Source organism: Canis lupus, chromosome 1 (genome assembly GCF_011100685.1).
Source record: "Canis lupus familiaris isolate Mischka breed German Shepherd chromosome 1, alternate assembly UU_Cfam_GSD_1.0, whole genome shotgun sequence".
NCBI classification, from domain to species: Eukaryota; Metazoa; Chordata; class Mammalia; order Carnivora; family Canidae; genus Canis; species Canis lupus.
This window is the reverse complement of record NC_049222.1, coordinates 28,937,059-28,960,260: the sequence shown is the minus strand read 5'-3', so window position 1 is coordinate 28,960,260 and position 23,202 is coordinate 28,937,059. Positions and strand designations below refer to the sequence as shown.

At 39.5% G+C, this 23,202-nt stretch overlaps 1 protein-coding gene across 3 annotated transcripts in view; it reads right to left on the bottom strand.

Annotated features, from left to right (window-relative positions):
- Window positions 1–23,202, bottom strand: part of PDE7B (phosphodiesterase 7B) — a 307,910-nt gene that overhangs the window by 60,630 nt on the left and 224,078 nt on the right. For all 3 annotated transcript variants that reach the window (XM_038526108.1, XM_038526109.1, XM_038526107.1), the window contains one exon: window positions 15,402–15,485. In XM_038526108.1, coding sequence (XP_038382036.1) covers window positions 15,402–15,485 — 84 coding nt within the window. The remainder of the gene's footprint in view (window positions 1–15,401; window positions 15,486–23,202) is intronic.

Below are 23,202 nucleotides of genomic sequence, written 5' to 3'. Positions count from 1 at the left end.
CCGGTGCATGGAGCCTGCTTCTCCCTCTGCCTATGTCTCTGCCTCTCTCTCTCTCTGTGACTATCATAAATAAATAAAAAATAAATAAAAAAAAAAATTCTATTCCACAATTTAAGGAATGGAATTTAGAATTTGCTGATACTTCAGCCCAAGTTCTCATTTTTCATATGTAACTTAAAATTGTCCTTAAGTCACCTTGAGTCACACTTTTCTATTATTCATGCCATTAATATCATTGGTTAATTGTTACCAGTGCTTCTTATCATTTAAAGGAGTATAAGTTGTTCCTTCTTTTAAATGTTCTCTATTTAAGACACTTAAAAAATAATACTAAAGGTGATTTAAGGCAGTGAGAGCTATTTAATAGCTCACAATACTCAGAGAGAACATTCCTGTCATAAGACTCTGGTGACATGTCTTATTGTTAATTTCCATATAGTGGGTGTTTCTTACTTATCCAGCTATGAATGTTTGATGAAATTCATCCATTGTATTACCCTGTTAGTCATTTCCAAACAACTGAATAAAACCCCAGTGTTTTAGATTATTTTCAAAATCTCAGGTGGCACGACTGGCCTTTATAGGTTCAGCTAATGGAAATTTTTAAAATAAGAAAGCTAAGCTCTTCACAAAGATTGCTTTGAAGTTCCAGTTAATAATTGCTGTTTAAAATAATTGGCTCTAAAGAATTCCAAGATTCTGAGAAGTCATGAGTCACTGAAGAAAAATTAAGTTAAACCCTCAAATAGCTTTTGTGTTAGGAGTTTTTGGTTATGTTATAATTCTTTCAAAACAGGTTGTCCATATTTGGCAATTCTGAGTCAAGAAAATGTTTGACTAACTAGATAATGCTCATCTTTCAATATATTAATCAATTCTAATCTTTCAAGAGATTTCCCTATCAGGTGTTAGAGTCTCTTTGCCTCTGATTTTTTTTTTTTACATGGGTATTAGACACTTTAGCAATGGTATCAAGAACAATATTGACACTTTGGAAACCTAATATTGACCCTTAAAGAATAATTACTGCTATAATCTGGAGGGATAAATGTGGTAGAGAGAACACTTTAAGAAAAGAGATCCTTCAAAGAAAGGACTTTGCTTCTTTCTTATTGCAAGAGCTAAGCTATTATTACAGTGCCTGGCACATAATAGATCTCAATAAATATCTATTCAGTGAGTAAACAAATGAAAAAGTATCCCAGCAGCCATAGTATGTATATCATAAATAAGGTATATATATATCGCATGACACATAGAACACTTTCAATAAATATCAGCTAATTTTAGAGTTACTGTTACAGATTGTGTATTGATATTGGCTTGAGATCCTGGATTTTTCTATGTAAGAAATATGAAATAGAATTGAGCCCTGAGACCAGTGTACCTTGTTTTTATGAAGCATGTTGATAAAGAAGTCTCGATCTAAGATATAGAAGGTTGAACTAAAGGTGTCGATGTGATAGAGAATGCATTTTCATTGCACATCCAGGAATAATGAACCATGTTTCTGAAATTTAGTTTTAATATTAGCAAGAAACAACCACTTGCTAAGCAAGATACAAGGGAGAGAAAATGTATTTTTCTTTACTCCCAAGTCTTCAGTGATTCTCCACTTTACATTTTACAGAGTAAATGACAAACTTCCATTTAAGAAGGTCCCTATTCTTGTACTTTTTTTTTTTTTAAAGATTTTATTTACTTATTCATGAGAGACACAGAGTGAGAGAGACAGAGAGATAGGTAGAGGGAGAAGCAGGCTCCATGCAGGGAGCCCGATGTGGGACTCAATCCCGGGACTCTAGGATCACGCCCTCAACCGCTGAGCCACCCAGGCATCCCCCTGTTCTTGTTCTAACCAATCCTTATTATGTAGTAAAAGTTTCAGACTAGTTTTAACATCAATCCTCATTACTTTCCTCCCAAAACTGCAACTCCCTCCCTTAATCATTATGTTCATTCTAGGACCTGAAGGCACTTACTCTTTGATTACTCTTTGAATGTACCTAACATTTTTTCACCCCTGATCTTAATTTGCATGCACTTAAAAAAATCGCACTTACAAAAATTCAATCATTGTCCAAGTGCCAATGCTAATCATTCCATGAAGTCCTTCCCTAGAATGTCCAGTAATCTTTTCTTTTCTTTTTTTTTTTTTTAAGATTTTATTTATTTATTTGTCAGAGAGAGGGTGAGAGCACAAGCAGGGGAAGCAGCAGGCAGAGGGAGAAGGAGGCTTCCTGCTGAATAAGGAGCCAGGTGTGGGGCTCCATCTCAGGACCCTGGGATCATGACTTGAGCTGAAGGCAGACACTTAACTGTCTGAGCCACCTGGGCATACTTCCAGTGATCTTTTCATTGGAACTTCCTTGGCACCTGTCAGTGTATCTGGTGTTTATGAGTTGTGTGCCAGCATTTCCTAAAATGTTTTTCCCCCATCCTGCATCTCTTATAACTCATAGTCTAGCATACAGTAGTTGCTCAATAAATATTGTTTGATCTAATTCATTTTTTTCTTCTTTTCAAAAAAAGAATAAGACCTGGAATAAATCTAGGTCTTCCAAGGAGATTTTTGGCATAGATTTTTGGCTTTCTGGTCTTTACCAGAATTGTCTCCAAAATAGAAAATAGAGCTAATGTGGTAAGGCACAAAAATGAAAGAATGAGAAAGGAATAAGAAAAGAGATGGAGGATTTTCCTTCTTCACATGGCAAGGCTTGTCAACAAATAGTGAGAGAGGGAAGGGGAATAAAGGGCTGATAATCTAACCTAAGGTAAGTACATTCTACTTGACTCATTTCTTGGCAACTTGGGAAAAATGGTGCTAAAAGTCTTTCCATTGCTAACGGGAACCAGAGCCAATGGGGAAAGAAGAGCAAGGAGAGAACACTGCCCAGCCTCTGCCTAGAACAAAAATGGCAACAGCCACAGCTGTCTTCATACCATCACGTCCGGATGGTAGTGGGGTAGGTGTGTGTGACAGAGGCACGGGGATATGGAGGTAAAACTTATTTTCATGGCTACACATTCCTTATAGATTATATTACCCAAGGGCACAAATAAGCACAGGTGAGAGAGGAGTCTCTGTCATGAGGTTTTTCTCTCTCTCTCTCTTTTTTTTCTTTGCTGCTTTGTATGTCAGGGAGATGTGAGTGTGGGGTAGGGCAGAAATAGCGATGGGCTTCTATAATGGCTCACATGGTGAGAATAAGGGAAAGTAATGGGACATGCACTTAGCCAACAAAGGTGGGACCAGGCCACCATGTTGTTGCAGGAATTTGTCTTTTAGTGGTACCACAGCTGTGGGAGCTCTGTTGCTGAGGGCTGGAGGCCAGGTGGAGCACAGAACTAGCTCTCTGGGCAACAGATACACGACCCTCAAACTCAAAGGGTCCTCCATTGCCCTGCTTCCATGACCCCCCCCACCTTGCGTCCTACTTCAGGGAGAAACTAGAAGGCATTAGGTAGGAAATTCCTTACTTTTCTGCTACAAAACCTATAAAACTTCCCACCACAAAGCCATTCTTTCCTTCTTTTTACCTGTTCTATTAGAAAATCTGCCTCCTTTTGAAAGACCAGTCTCCCTCTCACCTTTCAGGACACTATACTTTCAGTTGTGACTTCCCTGTCCCATAGGGCTGGTTGCTCTTTCTCAACTGGATCTTTCTCACCATAATTTCAGCATGCTTAAATGTTTTGCAAAAACAAGACCAGCAAGACTCCCCTACCCCATATTCTCTCTACCACTTTATTTACAACCATACTTGGGAAAGAGATGCATCTGGCATTGTAGAGGGAGCTCAATAAAGATTTGTTGAAAGAATGAGTCACTGAAAGAATGGTAAACTGAAAAGAGAATAAATCATTCTCTTCTTCAACATGAGTCAAGTGCCTGTACTGTTATGTATTACATAATCTTCTAAGTACTTCTACATATGGCCGTAGAGAAATGGAAATAGAGAGATGCCAGTGATAATAACAGTCCACATTTATGGAGAATTTACACCGTGATAGGTGCTGTGCTAGCACTTTATACACACTCTACTTAGTGCCTTTCATGATGGCCCTGGGAGGTATGGAGGACAGAGAGGTCAGGACAGTCCCTGCTGCCAGAATCCAGATCCAGGCAACTGTTCTGGAACCAACGCCCACCACTATCAGGGGAAGTCCTTGGCTGATCCTTTCTTTCATTGCAAGTGGTAAAATCAATTTTACATATTTAAGGTAAAGTTTAAATAAGAAAGGCCTATGGTTGAGTGGAAAAACGGAATGTCGAAAGACCTGAATCCTTAGATCTTAACTCTTTCATTACTTAGCAGTGAGTCACTTGGCATCTCTGTTTTCTTATTTATTTATTTATTTATTTATTTAGTTAGTTAGTTAGTTTTTTTGCTTGTAAAACTGAGAAACTGCGTTAAAAGATCACTTGACTGCCCTCATTTAAAAGTTTTGTTAAATGTAAGGTGCTCTTTAAACATGGATTAGAACTTTGATTTCATGCTTTTTGGAATAAATTTCACCTTTAAATGACAAACCATTACTGTGAGTATCATACATAGCTTTTATAAGTACCTAGCTTCACAATTTCCAATAATTTTTTCCAAGGTGGCCTTGTAAATAAAGTTTTTTGGCCCATCGCTGCAGCTTAATTTTCTGCATCTTGATATTACCTTAGTTAGAAAAAAAATAAAGATCCCCTTTCAGATTGACATTGCTTTTTCTTTTGAATAAAATCCCCTTTGTTCTGACTATAAGAGGGATACATTTTTTGGTAGAAAAAAATAGAATAGCAGGGTGAAAGAAATAATAATCATCTCAAAACAACACCTATTAAGATTTTGATGTATTTTAAAAAAACATAACTGAGATCTTTGAGATTCCTGTTTCTTTTTATTTAATATATTATAAATGTTTTAAGAAGCTTTCTTTCGGTGATGCACAGTTTGTGTGACAGGAAATAACCAACTTCCCCTTGTGAAAAATTAAAGCAACCAGTGACAGCCTCCAATCTGACTTCGTCCCAATAGCAATTCCATTTCCGTCTTCTTAAGGGACGGCGTACAAGTGTCCTCTCTTGTCACCACCACACTCTTCTTCTTATCAAAGAATACAAGGTCAGATAGTGAAATGAGCAATTTGTCATTTGGCACCTTCCACCAGAACAGAAGGAATATATGTATTCAAAAAGCTGCAAAATCTAAGGTCTGATGTGTTGAGTATACATTTTCTCTTTAAGTTATAGAAATATTTGTTCAAAGATATTGAGGCATCTTTATACCAAAAAAGAGTCTAAATATACTAAAAAAAGAAAATAACTACTATAATGTGAGAAAAATATTTAATATGAGTAATTACATATAAGTCACAGAAAAGGAACCTATTGCATACATGTATTGCCTTTGAACATGAACATTCATCTCTAAAAAGGAATTATAGTACCTTACGGTTAGGAGCTTGTGCTCTGGTATTGGATTTTTGGGCTTTGAACTCGGACTTAAAAATTATTTCTTGGGTGAGTTATTTCTTTTCTTTGGGCCTTACTTCCTCATCTGAAATAACAGCGCTTACTTCCTAGGGATCTTGTGGGATTAGATGCATCAGTCTTGGGCAAAGCATGTAAAGCAATGTCTAGAACCTAAGAGCTCCACACATATTAGCTATTATTATTATTATTATTATTATTATTATTTGATATAATATGTGTGTGGCATAATTCACCTATATCAGTGGTGATAAGACTCATGGAAGGTCCAGAGCCAGGCTGGCTGCATCAGGTAGCCTCAGGATGTTTTGCAAAATACTCTCCAGAGATTCAGGTTCAAAAAATTTCCAGTTACAGTGTGATGGATGCTTTTGCAGAGATGTGGTGGGAGTTCAGAGGAGGGAAAGAGTAATTGGTCCACTGAGAGGTTTGAAGGAGGCATCACAGAGGTCATAATGCTGGGAGAGGGCTTGAGTGATGAATAGAAACTTCTTAGGAGAAGGGGTGGCTGGGGAGAGGTGTACTCAGTAGAGGAAGAAGGTACATCCAAAGTTCAACTACATCTGCTAAGGACCTATTATGAGCAAGATAGGCTGCTGGACACACTAATCTCATCTACTTCTCACCTCAACCTAGGGAGCCTGGTGTTACAATCTCCTTCCATATGTGCGGACAGTAATAGTTTGTGCACTTTTCCCACACTCACAAAAGAAGTAGGATTCAAACCCAGGTCCAACTTCAAAGCTGTCTGTCTTTCTGCCAGCTTCCTCTGTTGACCATGGTTTAGAGCTTGTGCATAGCAGTGGGAGTGCAGTGTGCGTGGGGCTCTGGGCGGGGCAACCATGGGGGCCCAGGCAGAGAAGCAGCCTGTGGTTAGGTGGGAAGGACCTCTGCTCGTTCAGGTGTTCACAGCAGCCCTCTTAGCTTCTAGGCCTTCAGAGGATCTATATAGCCCTGGGATGCCTCGCCTGGGAGATATTTCCACCTGGCCTCCTGGATCCTGTACCTGGCATTGAGCACTCCCACCTTAAACCTGTTGAGGTGGCTGTTGTTAGGTGTCATGGTACCGGCCAGTTCCCCTTGGGGACTTTCCTCAGTAATTGCTGCCACCAGTTCTACTGTCCTCCCCTCTTAGATTTACTTATGAGTAATAAACCATCCAGGTGCCTCAAGGCAATTTAGTTTGCTAGTTAAGGAAGAAAACCATCTTCTTGATCTTGTGTGTTAACCCTGAGATCTCAGTTTGGAAACACACCAAAGATTCTAAGCGTGGAACACTTTCTATTTTTTCCCGTGTATAGTTAAATATGGACCATGGTAAGTCATTTAAATCTTCCCAGACTTTGAAGGTGGAGTGGCAATGATAGGACATAACCCTTCGTTTTGTTTATTAATGAAGTCACAAGAGATAGGCCATGCTTCCTTCTGGGTAGGAGGTTGAATTTAATTTTATTTAACGAACAACTCATTCTAGCTCAGTGACTTCAGTCAAAAGAAACTTAATTTACTCCTGCTTCCCTCTATATTTGACTCTCTCCAGAAATCCGGAGAAGCCACTATACCAGAAAGATTCTGAAGGGGTCAGGGTTTTACTCATGGAAGTGCTGTGGTAGAAAAATTGTCATTGCTCTGTGCTAACACGCAAGCGAGTTAGCAAACCCACTGTGCTCTGACACAAGCAACCACGTACGAAACAGAGTCCATGATGTGAGGTAGGGTGGTGTCTGAATTGTGGTGTCTAAAGAGTTTCTCACAGAGGAAAAGAAATTGCTGGTGAGACAGAATTCTTTGTGGGTTTTATTATCAGTAGTCCTACACTTCGCTAAATCAAACTTATGACACACTACAATTATAGGGGCTCTTGAATGAAGTTGTTGATCCCTGTTCTGGCCATATGGCTCATGGATGATTGTGATTCCCAAGTGGAACTTCCAAAACAGGCCTTTCTGACCTGCACTGCGGTCCTTTATTTGAAGCTCTCTCGGACATTTCTACTTCATTCTTACAAACAACTGTCCCTGAGCTCACTGTCTTTCCCCAACTCACTCTCCAACTTTGTTCATGGCTGGTCTCTTCTGGCGGCCAGACCAACCCTGGGATTTCCCAGCATTCAATATCATCAGGTTTTATCTCCTTTTCTCCACATCATCTCTGGATTTATACCTTATTTCTACTTCCATCATAGTCTGCTGCCTGGTCATGTTTCTCCCGATTTCCTGAGTCTGACCCACCTTAATTAATTTTCTTAAACACTATTTTATGCTGTCTATGTTTTTTCTCAAAATTCTCTAGTGACCCTCTTTGCTTAATGAGTCAAGTTCAAATTCTTTATCTTGGCATTCTAAGCCTTTCGTTTTCTCTCTAGTCAACATACTTTACTACTTTCTGGACCTTCTCCTACTTAATGACTTAATGTCTCCCATATGTCAGCTTGGTCTTACTTTTAGGCAATTGCTTAACTAGACAACGCTCTATCTTATCTCTCAGAGTTCAGCACAAGACCATAAAGCCCTTTTTTCCTGCTCAGAGCACTTCAGTCATCTCTGCCTTCTTTTGTCCGATTTATTGTCTTAGTCAATTCTTTTAGAACTAGATAATTTATGCTCCTGTATAGTCTTTGTTTTAATGTATGTTTGTCTTGCCTGTATAATGAGATTGTTAGGTCTTTAAGGGTAAAATAATATCTGAGGGTTTCCTTTTGAGTGTTCAGAATCCTCAGCCCAGGTGTAGGATGTAGTAAGTGCCACCCTACTATCTACAGTTCTTGTTGACTCAAAAGAAATTGTTCCGATATTTGTGTTTGGTGTCTTTGGCAGACTCCAGTCCCATGGCTGTCTGAGAGAGGAGCTCTCCCAGTCCCCTGGCCTCGTGGCCTGCTTGGCATAGAGTAGATATTCTATTTGTTGAATGAATGCATGACAACCTAGAGGAAATAACTGGACTCCCTATTTCAATTTTCTATTTTCATCACTCATATAAAAAACAATAAATCCATTAAATGATGTCAGCCAGGTTAACAAAAGGCAACGGCTGTCTTCAGTTTTGGCTTTAGAAGGTGAAAACTGTTTCTCTTTGATTATGGTTTCCCCAGAAAGTCAGGTATATTGAATGATCTATCCTGGCTTCTTTGGCTTCTACTTGAATACCCCATCTCCCAATAAAATTTATATCTGGTTGAGTACAGTTGTTGATGACTCTTTTCTGGTTCCTTAGGTCTTGAAGCACATCTTAGAACGGCTTTAAAATGGTTGGCCTTGGTGTACAGCCCTCCTTCACTTCATTGTTGCTTCAGTACTGTTCATGTTTTAGTTCCTCCAGAACACTTCTATTCTCCCAAGGCTGAGTTAATGGCTCCCTTCCCCAATTTCCCCAAAGGTAATCATGCTCTCCTCTGAATCCTGAATACACAAACATGCTTATCATATTATGTATACTTTAATTGTACATGCATGTATTATTAAATGCATCAGACCACATCAAAAAGGTATAGGCTTATGTCTCTATAAATTCCTCAAGGACAGTGGCTATGTCTCATTATCTTTGCATCTCTAGCACCTGGCTCACCGCCTACCCCAGGAGGTGCTCCACTGATGGTCACTGATGAATCGTGACAGGGAATGAGTAAAACAGTGAGGACAACATCAACTGTGTCTTCTGCAATGCAATGGCATTTCACTGGCTAACCATCCTACTGGTTTGGCACTGCTGCGTGTGAAGTACTGGGGAGCTTGTAGCCAGAAACCGTGGGTACACATTATGGAGCATGATCCAGGTGAGTCAGAAAGGAAACGTGACCTCAGTCAGTGTCTTGTCTTTCTTCTAGGGGAAGACCAATATCGAACTTTGACATTGTGGAGGGTTACCCTGGCACTCACAAGAAGTTTGAGCTTGTCTCAGCTGTCACCTCCCTTCTTTGTTTGCAAGGCACAGGGCTGAGGGCCTGAATTTTGGGGAGAATTGGATATCATCTTCTGAACATGACTTCTTTCAGACCATCTCGTAACATTTTTTAAAGGCTGTTTTATTTTCTCTCTCTTTCTACTTTTTAATTGAGATATAATTGACATGTAACATGTGTAAGCTTGAATGTATAAGGTGTTTGATTTGATACATTTATATATTGCAGTATGATTACCACAGTGTTAGCTAACACCTCTATTAGGTCATATAATCATCATTTAATTATTGCTGTAAGAATAATTAAGATGTAGTCTCTTAACAACTTTGAAGTTTATAATACAGTACTGTTGACTATAATCACTGTGCTGTGCATTGGATTTCCAAGACTTATCTATCTACTAGTTACAGGCTTGTACCCTTAAACAATATCTCACCCTGTAACATTTTAATTTAGGTTCTTTACATTTTGTATGTTTCTCATTGGTAACATTAAGAATTACCTTTAAGAAGATGACTGACAGGCTGTCACCATCTGCCAGGAATTCTTTCTTAGAAAACTGAGTTTGTAAGCAAATTGTTCCTCTTTAAGAGGGGGGCATCACTTAGTACCAGATGGTTTGTTACATGCTGGGTGCCTTTTGATTGACAGTTTTTCTATGAACGTATTTTCTATTTCTGCAGGGTGTAATGTTTTAGATGGCAGTTTTTATTTATTTTTATTTTTTAAAGATTTATTTACTTATTTATTATTTATGATAGACACAGAGAGAGAGAGAGAGAGAGGCAGAGACACGGGAGGAGGGAGAAACAGGCTCCATGCTGAGAGCCCGATGCGGGACTCGATCCCGGGACTCCAGGATGGCGCCCTGGACCAAAGGCAGGCACCAGGGATCCCCTAGATGGCAGCTTTTAAAAAAGCATTTGAGTCTCTGGTCATTTCTTCTTGTACAAAAAAATCATAATATATATTTTTATATTATATTTATATATTATTTTATATTTATGTTGTAAATATATAGAATAAACATAATATATAATTTAATATATGTATATATTATACATATATATTTATATGTCAGATACAAATATACAGTATTTATTAGTTCTATTTCAAAAATAATGAGCAAAGGAAAATCTTTTTTGTAGCTCTGCTAAAATTACCTCACACTTGTGCAGTTAAAATGGCCCTGCCTGGAGAGGCATATCTGGAGGAATAGAACTTTAAAGATCAAGATTAGCAAATTAGCCAGCAGGAAAAGCCAAATAGCCAATTAACCTACTACTGCAAAGCCCCAGAGCTGGTCTGGAGCTCCAGGCTCTCTGTGGCAGCTGAAACATGCTGCCCTAAACCTTCCAGCTGAAGCTACCTCGTTCCTTCAAGCTCCACAGTCACTGGGAATGTTTGCTTTGTATGTCACTTCCTTTGCAGAGCGAGTGTGGAAATCACATTGTGTTGCTCTGAAATGGTTGCCATGGGAACATCTCCACCTAGTCATTATCTACTCAGCCTACTGATTATATTAAACCAGGAGGCGGAATGTGCAAGGGGCGCTGTAGCCACCTGTTCTGCAGAAAATTGTGATTGCTTCTGCGACATTTTCGCCTCTGTGGCCAACATTTCTCAGAACACTGTCTCCTCATTTTCTCTTCTCTTGCTTCCCTCTAAACAGAGGTGGTGAATGACACAAATCTCTAGGCCGCTGGCATTGGGATAATGGAGTCATTACATTCCCATTCCTCCTGCCCTCTTCCAGGTCTCTGTTTTTGTATCTCATGTAGAATAAAAATAAATTGTCACTCTGCTCTCAATCTGTTCTGCCCCTCCATGCTTAGGCGTAAAGATAATCCTCTTCTTTAAAGGTCTGTGATTCCTGAGTCCCCCACAATGATGCTGAAGCCACATTTTTCTGCTACTTATCCAGAAAGCTTCTCAAAATTCATACAAATGCCTCTAAATTGTATAAAATATAAACTGGCTGTCAACAGGTAACTTTGTCTTACGTATTTCTCAATAGAGAGATGTGTGGATCTGAATACGCCTCTTGTGAGGAGGATTTTCTGATCCTCATTCTTGGACTGAAAGTGACATTTAAGAGGTGTTGTCTTCAAGGAAACTTTTTTGGTAGGAAAACCTATAAAAATCCACTGGCCTTGTAATTATTGTCTAAACCAGAATACTTAGGGAGTGAGAAACTATATTAATAAGTTTGCCTAGACAACAGGTGCAGATTTGACTATGCCAAGCAAACTAGGTATATATCGTCACCTTATATGTAGACTAGTATGTAGGCATAGTAGTACAATGTCTTCAAGAAATAGGGAGAAAGGAATACTGCCCCCAGAACGATGTTTGTGCAATTAGAAGTTGTAACTGTGGAATTTAATATCTGGATCCTCAAGAAAGTTTCCTTGCTGTTTATACTTATATCTCATGTAAATTGAGTCAATGTGAGTCCACTCATGAAAGTGAAGTGATAGCACTGGGGAGGGGGGGAATTGAAAAGAAAAAAATGACCCTAACAAAAGAAAATAGACCAGGCTGAATGTACCTATGGAGATGTCATCATAAACCCTTTTAATCTTGTTTAAAAATCCAACTTAAGGAATAGTCACTTTTTTCTGTAAAGGGCCATACAGTAAATATTTTTGGCTTTGTGGGCTGTATGGTCTCGGCTGGAAAGTAGCTATAGTTGAAATATAAATGAAGGACATGGCTGGGTTCCAATAAAATCTTATTTATGAGACAGGCATGGGTGGGAGCATAGATTTACTGCAATGATTGTGACCGGCACAATCTCATTCTGGTTATCTATTTCAATGTCTAGAAACTTTGTTTTGAAAGAAGAAAAGTTATTTTAGATGTTAATTCTGACATCTTGTTCCACTATAGCAGGTTGGGGCAGTACCTGGTGAAGCCAGTGGAGAAATGCAGTGGGCCTTACCATTTAATGCACATTTCTGTTATGCATGTTTCAGCCATTCAAGACATATGTTGAAGTGGGTGGTAGAAGGTAAACCTCCAGTGACACTTTGGAAAGGGAGTGGCAGGCAAGTGGGTCTCATTAAGCATTACAGAAGAGAGGCTGCTGGGATGCAGACACAGAGGATAGAGGCTCTGGAGATTTGGTTTTTCCTATGAATGGTCTTTTAAAAATGGCCCTATCCTCCTGGCAGAGAGAGCAAAACTGCAAGCACTTGAGGAAAATAAAGTCTTCAGTCTCTGCCTAAACTTGGAAAAAAGTGACTCAAAATTAAGGTAAGTGATACGAAAACTCACTTTAAGCTAGTCTGGTACTTACTGTGTAGAATTGGAATCAGTTGGTAAAAATAAAAATTTTAGGAGGAAGCCCCAAAAATGTTCCTTTGGAGTTTATTTTTACATTTTTATAGAATTGTATTTAAAATGTTTCCTTTTAGGCAGAAAGCACACACTAACAACTCAGGCTGGCAAACGTCAACAGAACATGAATGACGTTAAAGAGAATTAAATAGGTTTTATAGAAAGATGTGACATAAATATTACATCTTAAGTGACTGTATGGAACACAGATAGCCACCCACCTGGTGCTACCTGGTGATAAGCTGCTGTAATTGCAGCCCAATCTAGAAAAATTGGAGAGTCACCACAGTAATGTTATTGATTCACTAACCAGGTATACCAGGCATTTGACAATGGAATGGACAGTACCACAAATAAGGAAAAATCTCAGAGACCTTCACTTCTATCTGAGCTGTTGAGCAAAATATGGAGGTTGACTGACATTTATAATTATTTAATATCATCTTTTTGAGGGGATCTTTTGATCTAATTGGTAAGTTAACAAAAGTTACTGAGAAGTCGGTTCTTTGGGATCTTATAATCTATCTGGGGATGTGTTTTATACATCTAGGAAAAAATTGAGTCCACTATAAAGCAAAATACAATGAAGGTAAATTGATATTGCCTTAGCATGTTTTACTGATGAAGAGACATGAGTTAAGGCACTATCTAGAGTTATCTAGAGTGGTGTGCTGAGCAGAGGAGAAGGGGAAATTCAGAATGGATGTCCAACACTGTCACTTAATGTGTGGAGGGTCATGAGCAACAGATGGGGGTGGAGGGGCAGAGAGCATCTCATGCCAGGAGAAAGAGGCTGGGCATGAGTCCAGGAAGTTTCTGGTGGACCTACAGAAGATGGGTGACAGAATGGCACCTGCTTGTAAGTTATTTGTTATATAGTGAATAATATAGTAGTGAAACATTACCTGCACTGGTTTTCTCTTTAAATTTTTAATATTTTTTCCCGTTTTTAAAAAATGCTATGAAAGTAAAGCAAATGTTACAAAAGTAAAACAAATAATTGTAAAAAACCCAAAATCCAAGCGTTACAGAAAACTATGATGTAAAATATTTCATAATCCCACTTGCAAAGATGACTGCTATTAGCTGATCTTTCTTATTAACACCAGGATAATTTAGAAACAGATTATATAGATTGGAACCTTGGAATTATAAAGAGAAGTATCTCCTATACTCTTAATTTGTTCATGCCTTATATTTGAAACCATGATATAACATCTCATCTAATATTGAAAGAGGCTTTTTGGGTTATTTTCCCCATCTCACACTTAGTGGGTGAAGCCATTAGAGAGTCCTGGTGTCCGTGAGACAGTGAACAAAATGGACCCTTTGCTCATCCTCATCTTGTTTGGTGGAACGATATGCCTGGGAACTGGAAATCAGTACAGTCTAGTGACTGTCAAAGGAGTAACTTCCATGGGTAGTTGGAACAGCCTATTGGAGGTTATAAGGAACGGTAACAGATACCATCAGAGCTCCCCACTATCTCCCCAATATAGCCAATATTGCATTGGTTTAGCAAATCAACTGTGTCTCCTAGAATGTATTGTTTGGGGCTGGGTTGAGGAGGTTATCTCTAGTATGGAAAGGTTTCTCCAAGTCTCTGTGTCCCAGAAAGAGCTGAGAAAATAGATATTGCACATTGATATGGAAGTTTAATGAGTGAGGGAGAGTATAAGCATCTCCGTTCCCTACTGAGCTTTTGAGGATCTAAAGATAGCAAGTTTTGACTTCTCCTAGTAATTTTTAGGGGTCAAGGTAAGTCAAATTGTTCTTTTGCTGAACTTGCTTCTTCCAAAGGAAAGTAATGCTACGTGAGTGCAAGCCAGCAGTTTGAAATTTATAGATGGGAAGTGATGTGAGAACCAAACACTGAAAATCTGGAGCAAACTGTGAAATTTATCCACTTTTTCCCTCCATCGGCCCTTTAAGTCCAAAGTGCCAGATGGTTGCCATAGTTAGAAGACATGAAAGCAGGCAGGGTGACTGGTCACTGGTTTGGGTTTCCAAAGGAATTTGAGATTAACATAATTATGAACTGGAGGTTGAGCAAAACTCCAAATAAGGAGTAGTATATGAAGGGGAAAGGTACAAATTAATGACTTTCTGAGGTATTTGTAATGGATGAAGCAGCAAGCACAGAGATGTGAGAACCACCTTTCAGGGACCTCGGTTAGATAAGGAAGGTGAGAATCTGACAAGAGCTATAGAATAGGTTTCCCTGTAGGATTTTAACAATAAAATAGAATTTCATCTGGTCTAATCTTGGATGAGGGTGGAAAGAAGGTGCTGGTTAATGACAGGAATAAGCTTCCTTGTATAGGGCTTCACAGTTCTTAAGACTTAGATTTTTTAATTTTATTTTTCCCCACTCTATTAAACTTCATTTTCCCCCCAAATTTTTATTTAAATTCTAATTAGTTAACATAAGACTTACATTTTTAAAGCTTACATGGTCTCATTTGATTCTCACTAAAAGGCTGGAAGTCTGGCAGTGCCAGAATCACTTCGCTAGGGAGGAAATCTAAAGACAAAGGGTTAAGTTCCATTTGGGAGGGGAGACCTGGAGGAAGGAAGGCAGACCTCCGAGGGTTTTGAAGTTCAGAAGGAAGTGAGATTTTTTTTTTTTTTTTTTTTAAGAAAACGTTTGTTCCTTTCCAGGTACACTTGATTACTCACTGTTAAGTAGGCGGAAGTCAATGAATGGGTAGGAGCCACGGCGTTCAGCAGGAACCCCCGTCTGACCCTTTAGTCGTACATCTCCTAAAAAACAGAAAATCCAAACAAATGTTTAAAAACGTTGCCAAGCGTATTCACTTTTCCTCTGTAAATGCTCTTACCCACTTAGGTCACTGGAACCAACACCAAATGTCAGGAGGAAAATGATTTCCATTTACCTTGCATGAGAGAGAGCTATGAGAAGGGATATTTAATGAATGCTGAGTGTAATGGAATTGGCAATACTCTATAGAGCAAAGCAGCACCCTGCTCCCTTTTAGATTTGCCTGGAAGATAGATCTGTGAAAATTTTAGTAATCTACAAAATTTCCATAGTCTGAGGGCCACATAGATGAGACATCTGAATGTGGGAGGACAAATGGTGTCCTGGGATGGTAGTGTTAATTCTTACTAGAATGTTTAATTGCCCGGTGTTATTTCTCTTGGTTCTAGCACTGTTGTTTTCTGACTGGTGTCCACCGTCCTGTTCCTCAGGCTGTACCACTGATCTGCTTTAGAATCCGCTGGGTGAAGGCCAGCCCAGCTCCAGGGACTTCAGACACTTTGTCACCCATATACATAACAAGTCAGTAGGGTTTTGTAGAACTCATTCATTCGTAGGTTTCCCTTAATGTCTGCACTCACTTTCCTTTGTGATGTGTCCTCTGCCTTCCCGATCAAGGGAGGTAAAGAAGTTGAATGGAAAAAACACGAACTTTAGAATGAAACAGACCATGGGTAATATGCTACCTGTACGATCTTGGGAAATTTATTTCTCCTAGCCTCAGCTGCCTCTCTTAAAGTGTCATTTGTTGGAGAATCTAAAATAACAGTTGCTACTACCTTGCAATAAATGTTGTGTTTACTTCTTTCTAAACTCCTGCAAAGCAAGGATTATGCATATTTTTGTGTTTTGTGTTTTTCCGTAGTGCTTTGTATATTGTATGGCACATAGCAGACTCTAAGGGAATGTCTTCTGTTGGCAAGAATAAATAAATATAAAGACAAGATTTGCCAATTGGTACATAAAATATGGAATTAGAGGAGAGGTAAAAATACATGAGATTTACTCTATTTCTGGAAGAACTGAATCAGAGAAGGTTTCAGGTCCATGAGTAGAGTCCACTCCCATAAACCACTCTTTCCCCGATGCGAGGTGGCCGTGGGGCGTCAGCCTATGAGTAGAGGAGTCTTCTCTCCTCCATTCCTACCTCCTGGAGTTAAGCAGGCTTGGGTGAGATTCCCCTCAGCAGTAACCCACACCATCGGCAGTGTTTAAAATATCCCTGACAGATGGATGTTGTGTGTATTTGGGCTTACAGACTGCAAGCTGTGAGCCCCCAGGCTATTCTGTGCTTTGAATCTTTTATTGGTACTTTATTTAATGCTCTATATAATCGGATATTATAGTGCCATCCTGATATTAAAGAATGTTACAATTTATGGAATAAAGCAAAGTGGGATGAGGAGGAAAGAGATAGAAAAATATTTTTATAAGTATGAAAATCATCTGACATTGAAGAAGAGAACGCTGTTTGCATTTGGCAAGTTCCTGGGGTGGATGGCCAGCAGTTATAGGAAAGCCACTGGGGAGAGTTGAAGAGTTTTTCTGTCTTCAGCAGCTTGTCTTGAACACCCCATGTTTATAACACTCCAGAGAGTTTACAAAGCACTTTCATAAACATCACAGGATATTTATTTTCTTGTTTATCTCGTTGGATCCTCACAATAGTCTTGTGTTCTCCTTACTTTATAGGTGAGACAAAGGGGGCTCAGGGAAGAAAGCAAAGAACTGTTGTTCACCTACCCTTTTCCAGCTCAGGGCTCAGACTCTTTAAAGGCATTCATTTGTGATGCGTGGGTGGCTCAGTTGGGTAAGCATTCAACCCTTGGTTTTGACTCAGGTCATGATCTCAGGGTCCCAGGATCAAGCCTCACACCAGGCTTTGCACTCAGTGGGGAATAGACTTGAAGATTCTCTCCCTCGGCCCCTCCCCCTTAAATAAATAAATAAATAAATAAATAAATAAATAAATAAATAAATCTTTAATGGCACTCAGTAGCTAGCTATTGCCTTTAACTGACTGCCTGAGTTTATGGTCCTTTAAGCTTAGAATTAGTAGGGCTGGTCCTTAAATCTAGGTTGCTAAACTTTAATGCAGAGCTCTCTCCCCAATACCATTGGTTTCTAACCTTAAGGAGTGTGCACATCTGTTTTCTTTTATAAATCACAGACCCCCATATGATAGAAGGTGAAATTTAGCAGACATTGAGAAAATACAGCATGTCAAAATGATATAATAAATTCAGCACTGTCTAAATAATGTATATTTTATAAATGACAGTAAGATAGACATATACTTCAAAACTTATGCATGGATGAGACTGTATTCATTTGGTTTACAAAATTGGCTAGGCTTTAGGTTTGTTGACCAGTTGTGTCATCCCTGAGGACTTACTTCTCTGAGGGGTTTCAGGCTCACCAATTGGAAATCCCTTGACCAGTAGGGATTTTTTTTTCTCAGTATTAGCAAAGCATTCTTTATGACTTTGCAGTTCAGAAGGTATCATTTCCTCAGAAAATGTCTGTAATATCTATAGAGGTTTTAAAGCATCTGCCAAAATTTATACCGTTTGTCCATCTGCCAGTCTAAGGCAGAGGATGCCCATTATCTTATAAGGCTTTAGGGGTTTAGGGAAACCTCGAGGAGACAGCACCACATGGCAGAATGGATAAAGGGAAGACAATGCTTGAGTAATTTAGACTCCTGTTACTGAGAGGATCAATATTTCACCATCTTGGGTGGTTGTTGGCAAATCAATAACCACTTGGAGGTCTGGTTTTCTAATATTTAAGTTAATTAGCATAATGACAGCAGCTTTGCTTACCTCAGAGGGTTGTTATGAGAAAATTACAATGCATGAAAATACCGTGATGGGTTATGGTTATTGAATCCTTACACTGTACTGAACGTTTCAGATGCATTATTGAATATCATCTGCTCAACAACCTAGGGAAGTAGGTGTTCTTATTGGACCATTTTGCAGATGAGAAAACTCAAGCCAATGGAAATTTTACAATTTGTTTGAGCTCACAAAACTAGTAAGTGTGGAGCTTGTGCTCAAATTCAAAATTGACTCTTAAACCCTGTGCTCTTTTTTTCTTTTTTTAAAGCTTTTATTTATTCATGAGAGACATAGTGAGAGAGATGGAGACACAGGCAAAGGGAGAAGCAGGCTCCATGCAGGGAGCCTGATGTGGGACTCGAGCCCAGGACCCTGGTGGGACTTGAGCCCAGGACCCTGGTATCATGACCTGAGTGGAGGGCAGACACTCAACCACTGAGCCACCCATAAATCCCATGTTCTTAACCCCTCTCCTATATTATCAGGGTAAAAAATTGTACAAATAGTTAAGCATTCACTTTTTATTGTCCAGTGTATGCTTTGATTGCTATTTGCCAATAAACCAACGATATATTCATCATGATTCCTGGAACCTGAATGCCAGGGGGATCCACCCCCTTGATGAATTTGAGATTCAATCAGATAGATGTTGTTTATTTGAATAGCAGTGCAGCGGAAATGGGCATGAAGAGTAAGACAACCAAATCCTGTTCTGGATCAACAAGGCATCTATTATTTTCAAGTAAAAGATGGAAAGCAATTATTAAAAATATTATTCAGTAGAACTGAAATTACCTAGCAACTAATCTCATCAAGCTCTTAATTAAATAAAATTTTCATGATGTAACACCATTTTGAGGAAAAAGAAGCAGTGAAGCAAGTTGATAGCAAAGATACTTAAACAAACAAAACCAAACAAATCAACAGTAACAACAACAAACTGCAAAACCTATACCTGAAAGGTTCCTTTTCAATGCTTACTCTGTCTATAGCTACAATTACAGTCTTGGAAGTGGATTACTCATAAACCTAATGATGGTCTTTAGGTGTAGTAAATAATAGTGTTTAAAAAGGATGAAATCATGTTAAAAATACTAGTAAGGCAGGAGGCAGGACAATGGCAAGTGGGCTAACGAAACATTTTAGAAATTTTTCAACATGAAAATTTAAATTCAGACAAGCCAAACATTCCATATTTTGAGCCTTCTATTTATTGGAGACTCTACTGAGGTGAAATTCATGTTTGAAAGTTCTCTTCCTTGCTCTCTGCTTTTATGAGCCCCTTCTGATACTAAATTGCTTCAATATGCTCGTGGGAAGAGAGAAATAATTCAGTAACAACCGTCCCCGGAGAAGCAGAGGCCACTGGGCTGATGTCCGAAAAACAGAACAAGTGGCGTCCTGCTGAACTGCTTTTCCTGGCCTATGGTCTCAGGCAATCATCTATTTACCTAAGGCCTTATATCCAAGCTAAACAATTATTTTGACTATTCATTAGGCCCTTGTTTAACTTAAGCAACTTTTTTTCTGGCAAGTGAAAGGTGCTATGGAAGCTGGGTCGGAAGTGTTGACAGCTCAGAGTCCTGTCCTCAGCCTGTCCTTATTGTGTTCCAAAATGAAACAAACAGCAGGGGAATTCTTATTTTGAAAGGGCTGCTTCTCTTTTGCCTCTTCAGGCCGAAAACATAACATGTCGTCCTCGAGTATTTAAGGCTGTAAACACAGGCAGAGAGCTGAGCTGAGTGGTTGTGGGAGCCAAGACCCGGAGACAGCCACTCACCCTCCCAGGGGCCGTGGTTCCGGGGTGGACCTCTTGCCCACTTGGCGTCTCGGGCTGTCTCTGCTTAATAAAAGTTTGCGCCGGGAGCAGACGTTATGTGGCCTCTTATGTAAGCGGCAAAGATGGTGGAGGCTCTGGCAGCCATGACAACCTACAGTGGCTGAAGCACGGGCCACAGGACGCGAACCAGACGCTAGCCCCAGGCGTGGGGTCAAGGTCATTTCAGGGTGGGGAAAAGGGGTAGGAAAGGAATAGAGCAGTGGCTACTGTGCTCCTCTTGCATCTGAGATGATGAGGAAGGCAATGATAACAGCTGCAGGAAACACAGAGGGACAGTCACAGCAGGAGTGCCCCTGTGAACGAGGAAGCTGAGCTGGTGGTGGTGTGAGAAAGATGCCACCATGAAGTGGCCCAAATATGGTGGGAGAGGAGAGGCTCTCATGAAAGGTATTCCTCTGAGCTTCCTTAGACAGCACTAATTCATGACACTACAATAAACTTGCAAGATGAAGGCAGAGACAACCCAGACCCCCAAATCTTAGCCAGGAGCTTTCATCAGGCTGCACTGCCTCAGCTGGTGGCTTCAAATAGTTCAGATGACTACTCTCAATTAGCAAAGTGAGTTATTTCTCCTGAGATGTTTATCTAGCCAAAGAGGAGAAAGGCTGTGCAATTTGATCGCTCTGTAGATTTATGGGACAGTACAGGCAGCCAGGTTAGATAACGCAGGCAGAGATGACTGCTCAGAGTGTTGTGAGCTTGCAGGAGATCCAGGATGGCTGATTAGGCAAGACTTCCCATTTGGGGCTTCAATCTTCTGCTTTTCTTTTTTGAGTAAGGCTGGACCTGTCTGGTCATTAAGGACTATGTGTTGAACTGGCTGAGTTTGAGGCTTCCTGTCTATTGATCTGTTGCACTAATTGTGCATCCACGGGTTGCTGAGAGGGTTTCTTCACGTGTAGTAAAGAGACAAACCAGGAGTTACTTGTCCAAAACCACACTTTTGGCAAAAGGAACAGAATAAAGTTTTCCTTGCATGTGAAAAAAAGTTCTTTCTTTTTCTTTTTAAAAACCTTGATCTTTATATCAAAATTAGAGAAAAGAGAAATCTCACCAAGTTGGAGTGCCCGAATAATAGTATATATACTACCTTGCAACTTTGGCTTAGAATTATTAAATACTTTATGATGAAGGTGCATCTCGGGACCCAAATGTTACAAAAGTGAATATATAAATAACAGTGCCTTTATTTTCTAAAGTAGGTGAGGTAGGTTTCAACTCAGACTAGATGTTCTTCATCTTGATGGTTTTACAGAGGGAATATGAGGAAAAAAAGGTGAGGGGGGAAAAAGTTACAATCACCAGGAACACAGGAGTCTAATAAAAACAGATATTGAACAAGCAGCAGCAGAAATGCCTGAAGAGAATTCCAAGAAGCTATGAAAGAAAACAAAGAACATGTCTTCTTATAAAGATTAAGAATGAAGGGAATAATCTGCAGAGTCATTTTAGGGAATATGTGATCTGGGTCTGTTTAAGTAATGAAAACACCACTGTAAGCTTGCACATTATTCACTTATTCCTGGGATAATGCTCAGCTTGCACATTATTCACTTATTCCTGGGATAATGCTCTTTAATTCTAGAATCTCATCAAAGCAAAGTCTGTCGTTTTTAAATAAGTGGTAGAGCTACAGCTATACATGTAGATCTGCACCTGTTCATCCCCACCTCTTCATCATGCCTGGCACAAAGTAGGCACTCAAAAAATAGTAACTATTATTCTTACTTAGGTATTGTTCATTTGAGGTTCCTGCTCCCTCTTTTCCCCCTCCCACAATAGTCGGTATTATTTAGGAGGATTTCTAAGTCAGGAACTGTTTTAAAGCTTTTTTTTTTTTTTTAAGATTGACTTATTTATTCATGAGAGACATACAGAGAGAGGCAGAGGCACAGGCAGAGGCAGAGGGAGAGGCAGGCTCCCTACAGGGAGCCTGATGGGGGACTTGATCCTGGAACCCCAGGATCAAGCCCTGAGCTGAAGGCAGATGCTCAACCACTGAGCCACCCAGGCGTCCCAGAAACTGTTTTAAGGACTGTGCATGTATGAGCTTGTCTAGTCCTTATGACAGTTCTCCTGAAGGAGGTGTGTGTATTATCCCCTCTTGTATCCAGGAATGCAAAGAGCTTGCTTGTAAGTGACTGAATTGGAATTAGAAGCCAGGTGGCCTCGGGAGCACTTGATCTCTAACCACTGCTATACGGGGTCACTATCTCTATTTTCCACAGCAGTGACCAGTGCGATCACTCATGACATTATTCATGGTTTCCTTTGATCTCCCAAGCTATTTCTCCTCTGTCTGCTGGGTAGTTTAGAGTTATAAAAGTGAGTACCAAAGCAATGTCCTGAGGAAAGACAAATGTTTATCCTGGTGCTTTTGCACAGGAGCATTGAAGCCCAGTATGACAGGAATGATGTGACCCATGATGTGAGAGCCCATGAGTCCCCACTGGTGCAGGTTAGACCACAGGAATTCCGGACCCTGCTGGAGATCTAGGATTCTTGCAGGTCAGTAAAACTTTTGGGTAAGTGAGTCAGCAAAAGGGCCAATTCCAGGGCAGGTTCTGAGGAGACCCTAGATTAATTCAGTTCATTTCAACAAATGCTCATTCATAACATTTTATAAAGTGTTAGAAAGTATGTGAGAAAAAGGGAAATACAAAGGTCCATAGGATGTCATCTTAGCACTCAGATAATTAATCATCTAGAAAAGAGTCACAGAAATGAGCAAATACGGTACATGCTAGAGGAGTATAACATTTGATGGTACTGGAATATTTGGATTTGGATCCTTCTCTCAGAAGCATTGTAGGATTTATGATTTTATATAGATAAGTAACTTGAAAATTTTTATGCCTCAAATGGCTTCCTAGCAATGTTTTAGTTGATAAAATTGAAAGATATTTAATGTTTAATTTTTAAATTAAATACCATTTTAAAATTTTTTAAAAATTTGAATTTCAGTATTGTTAACATACAGTTTTATATGAGTTTCAGGTGTATAAGGTAGTGATT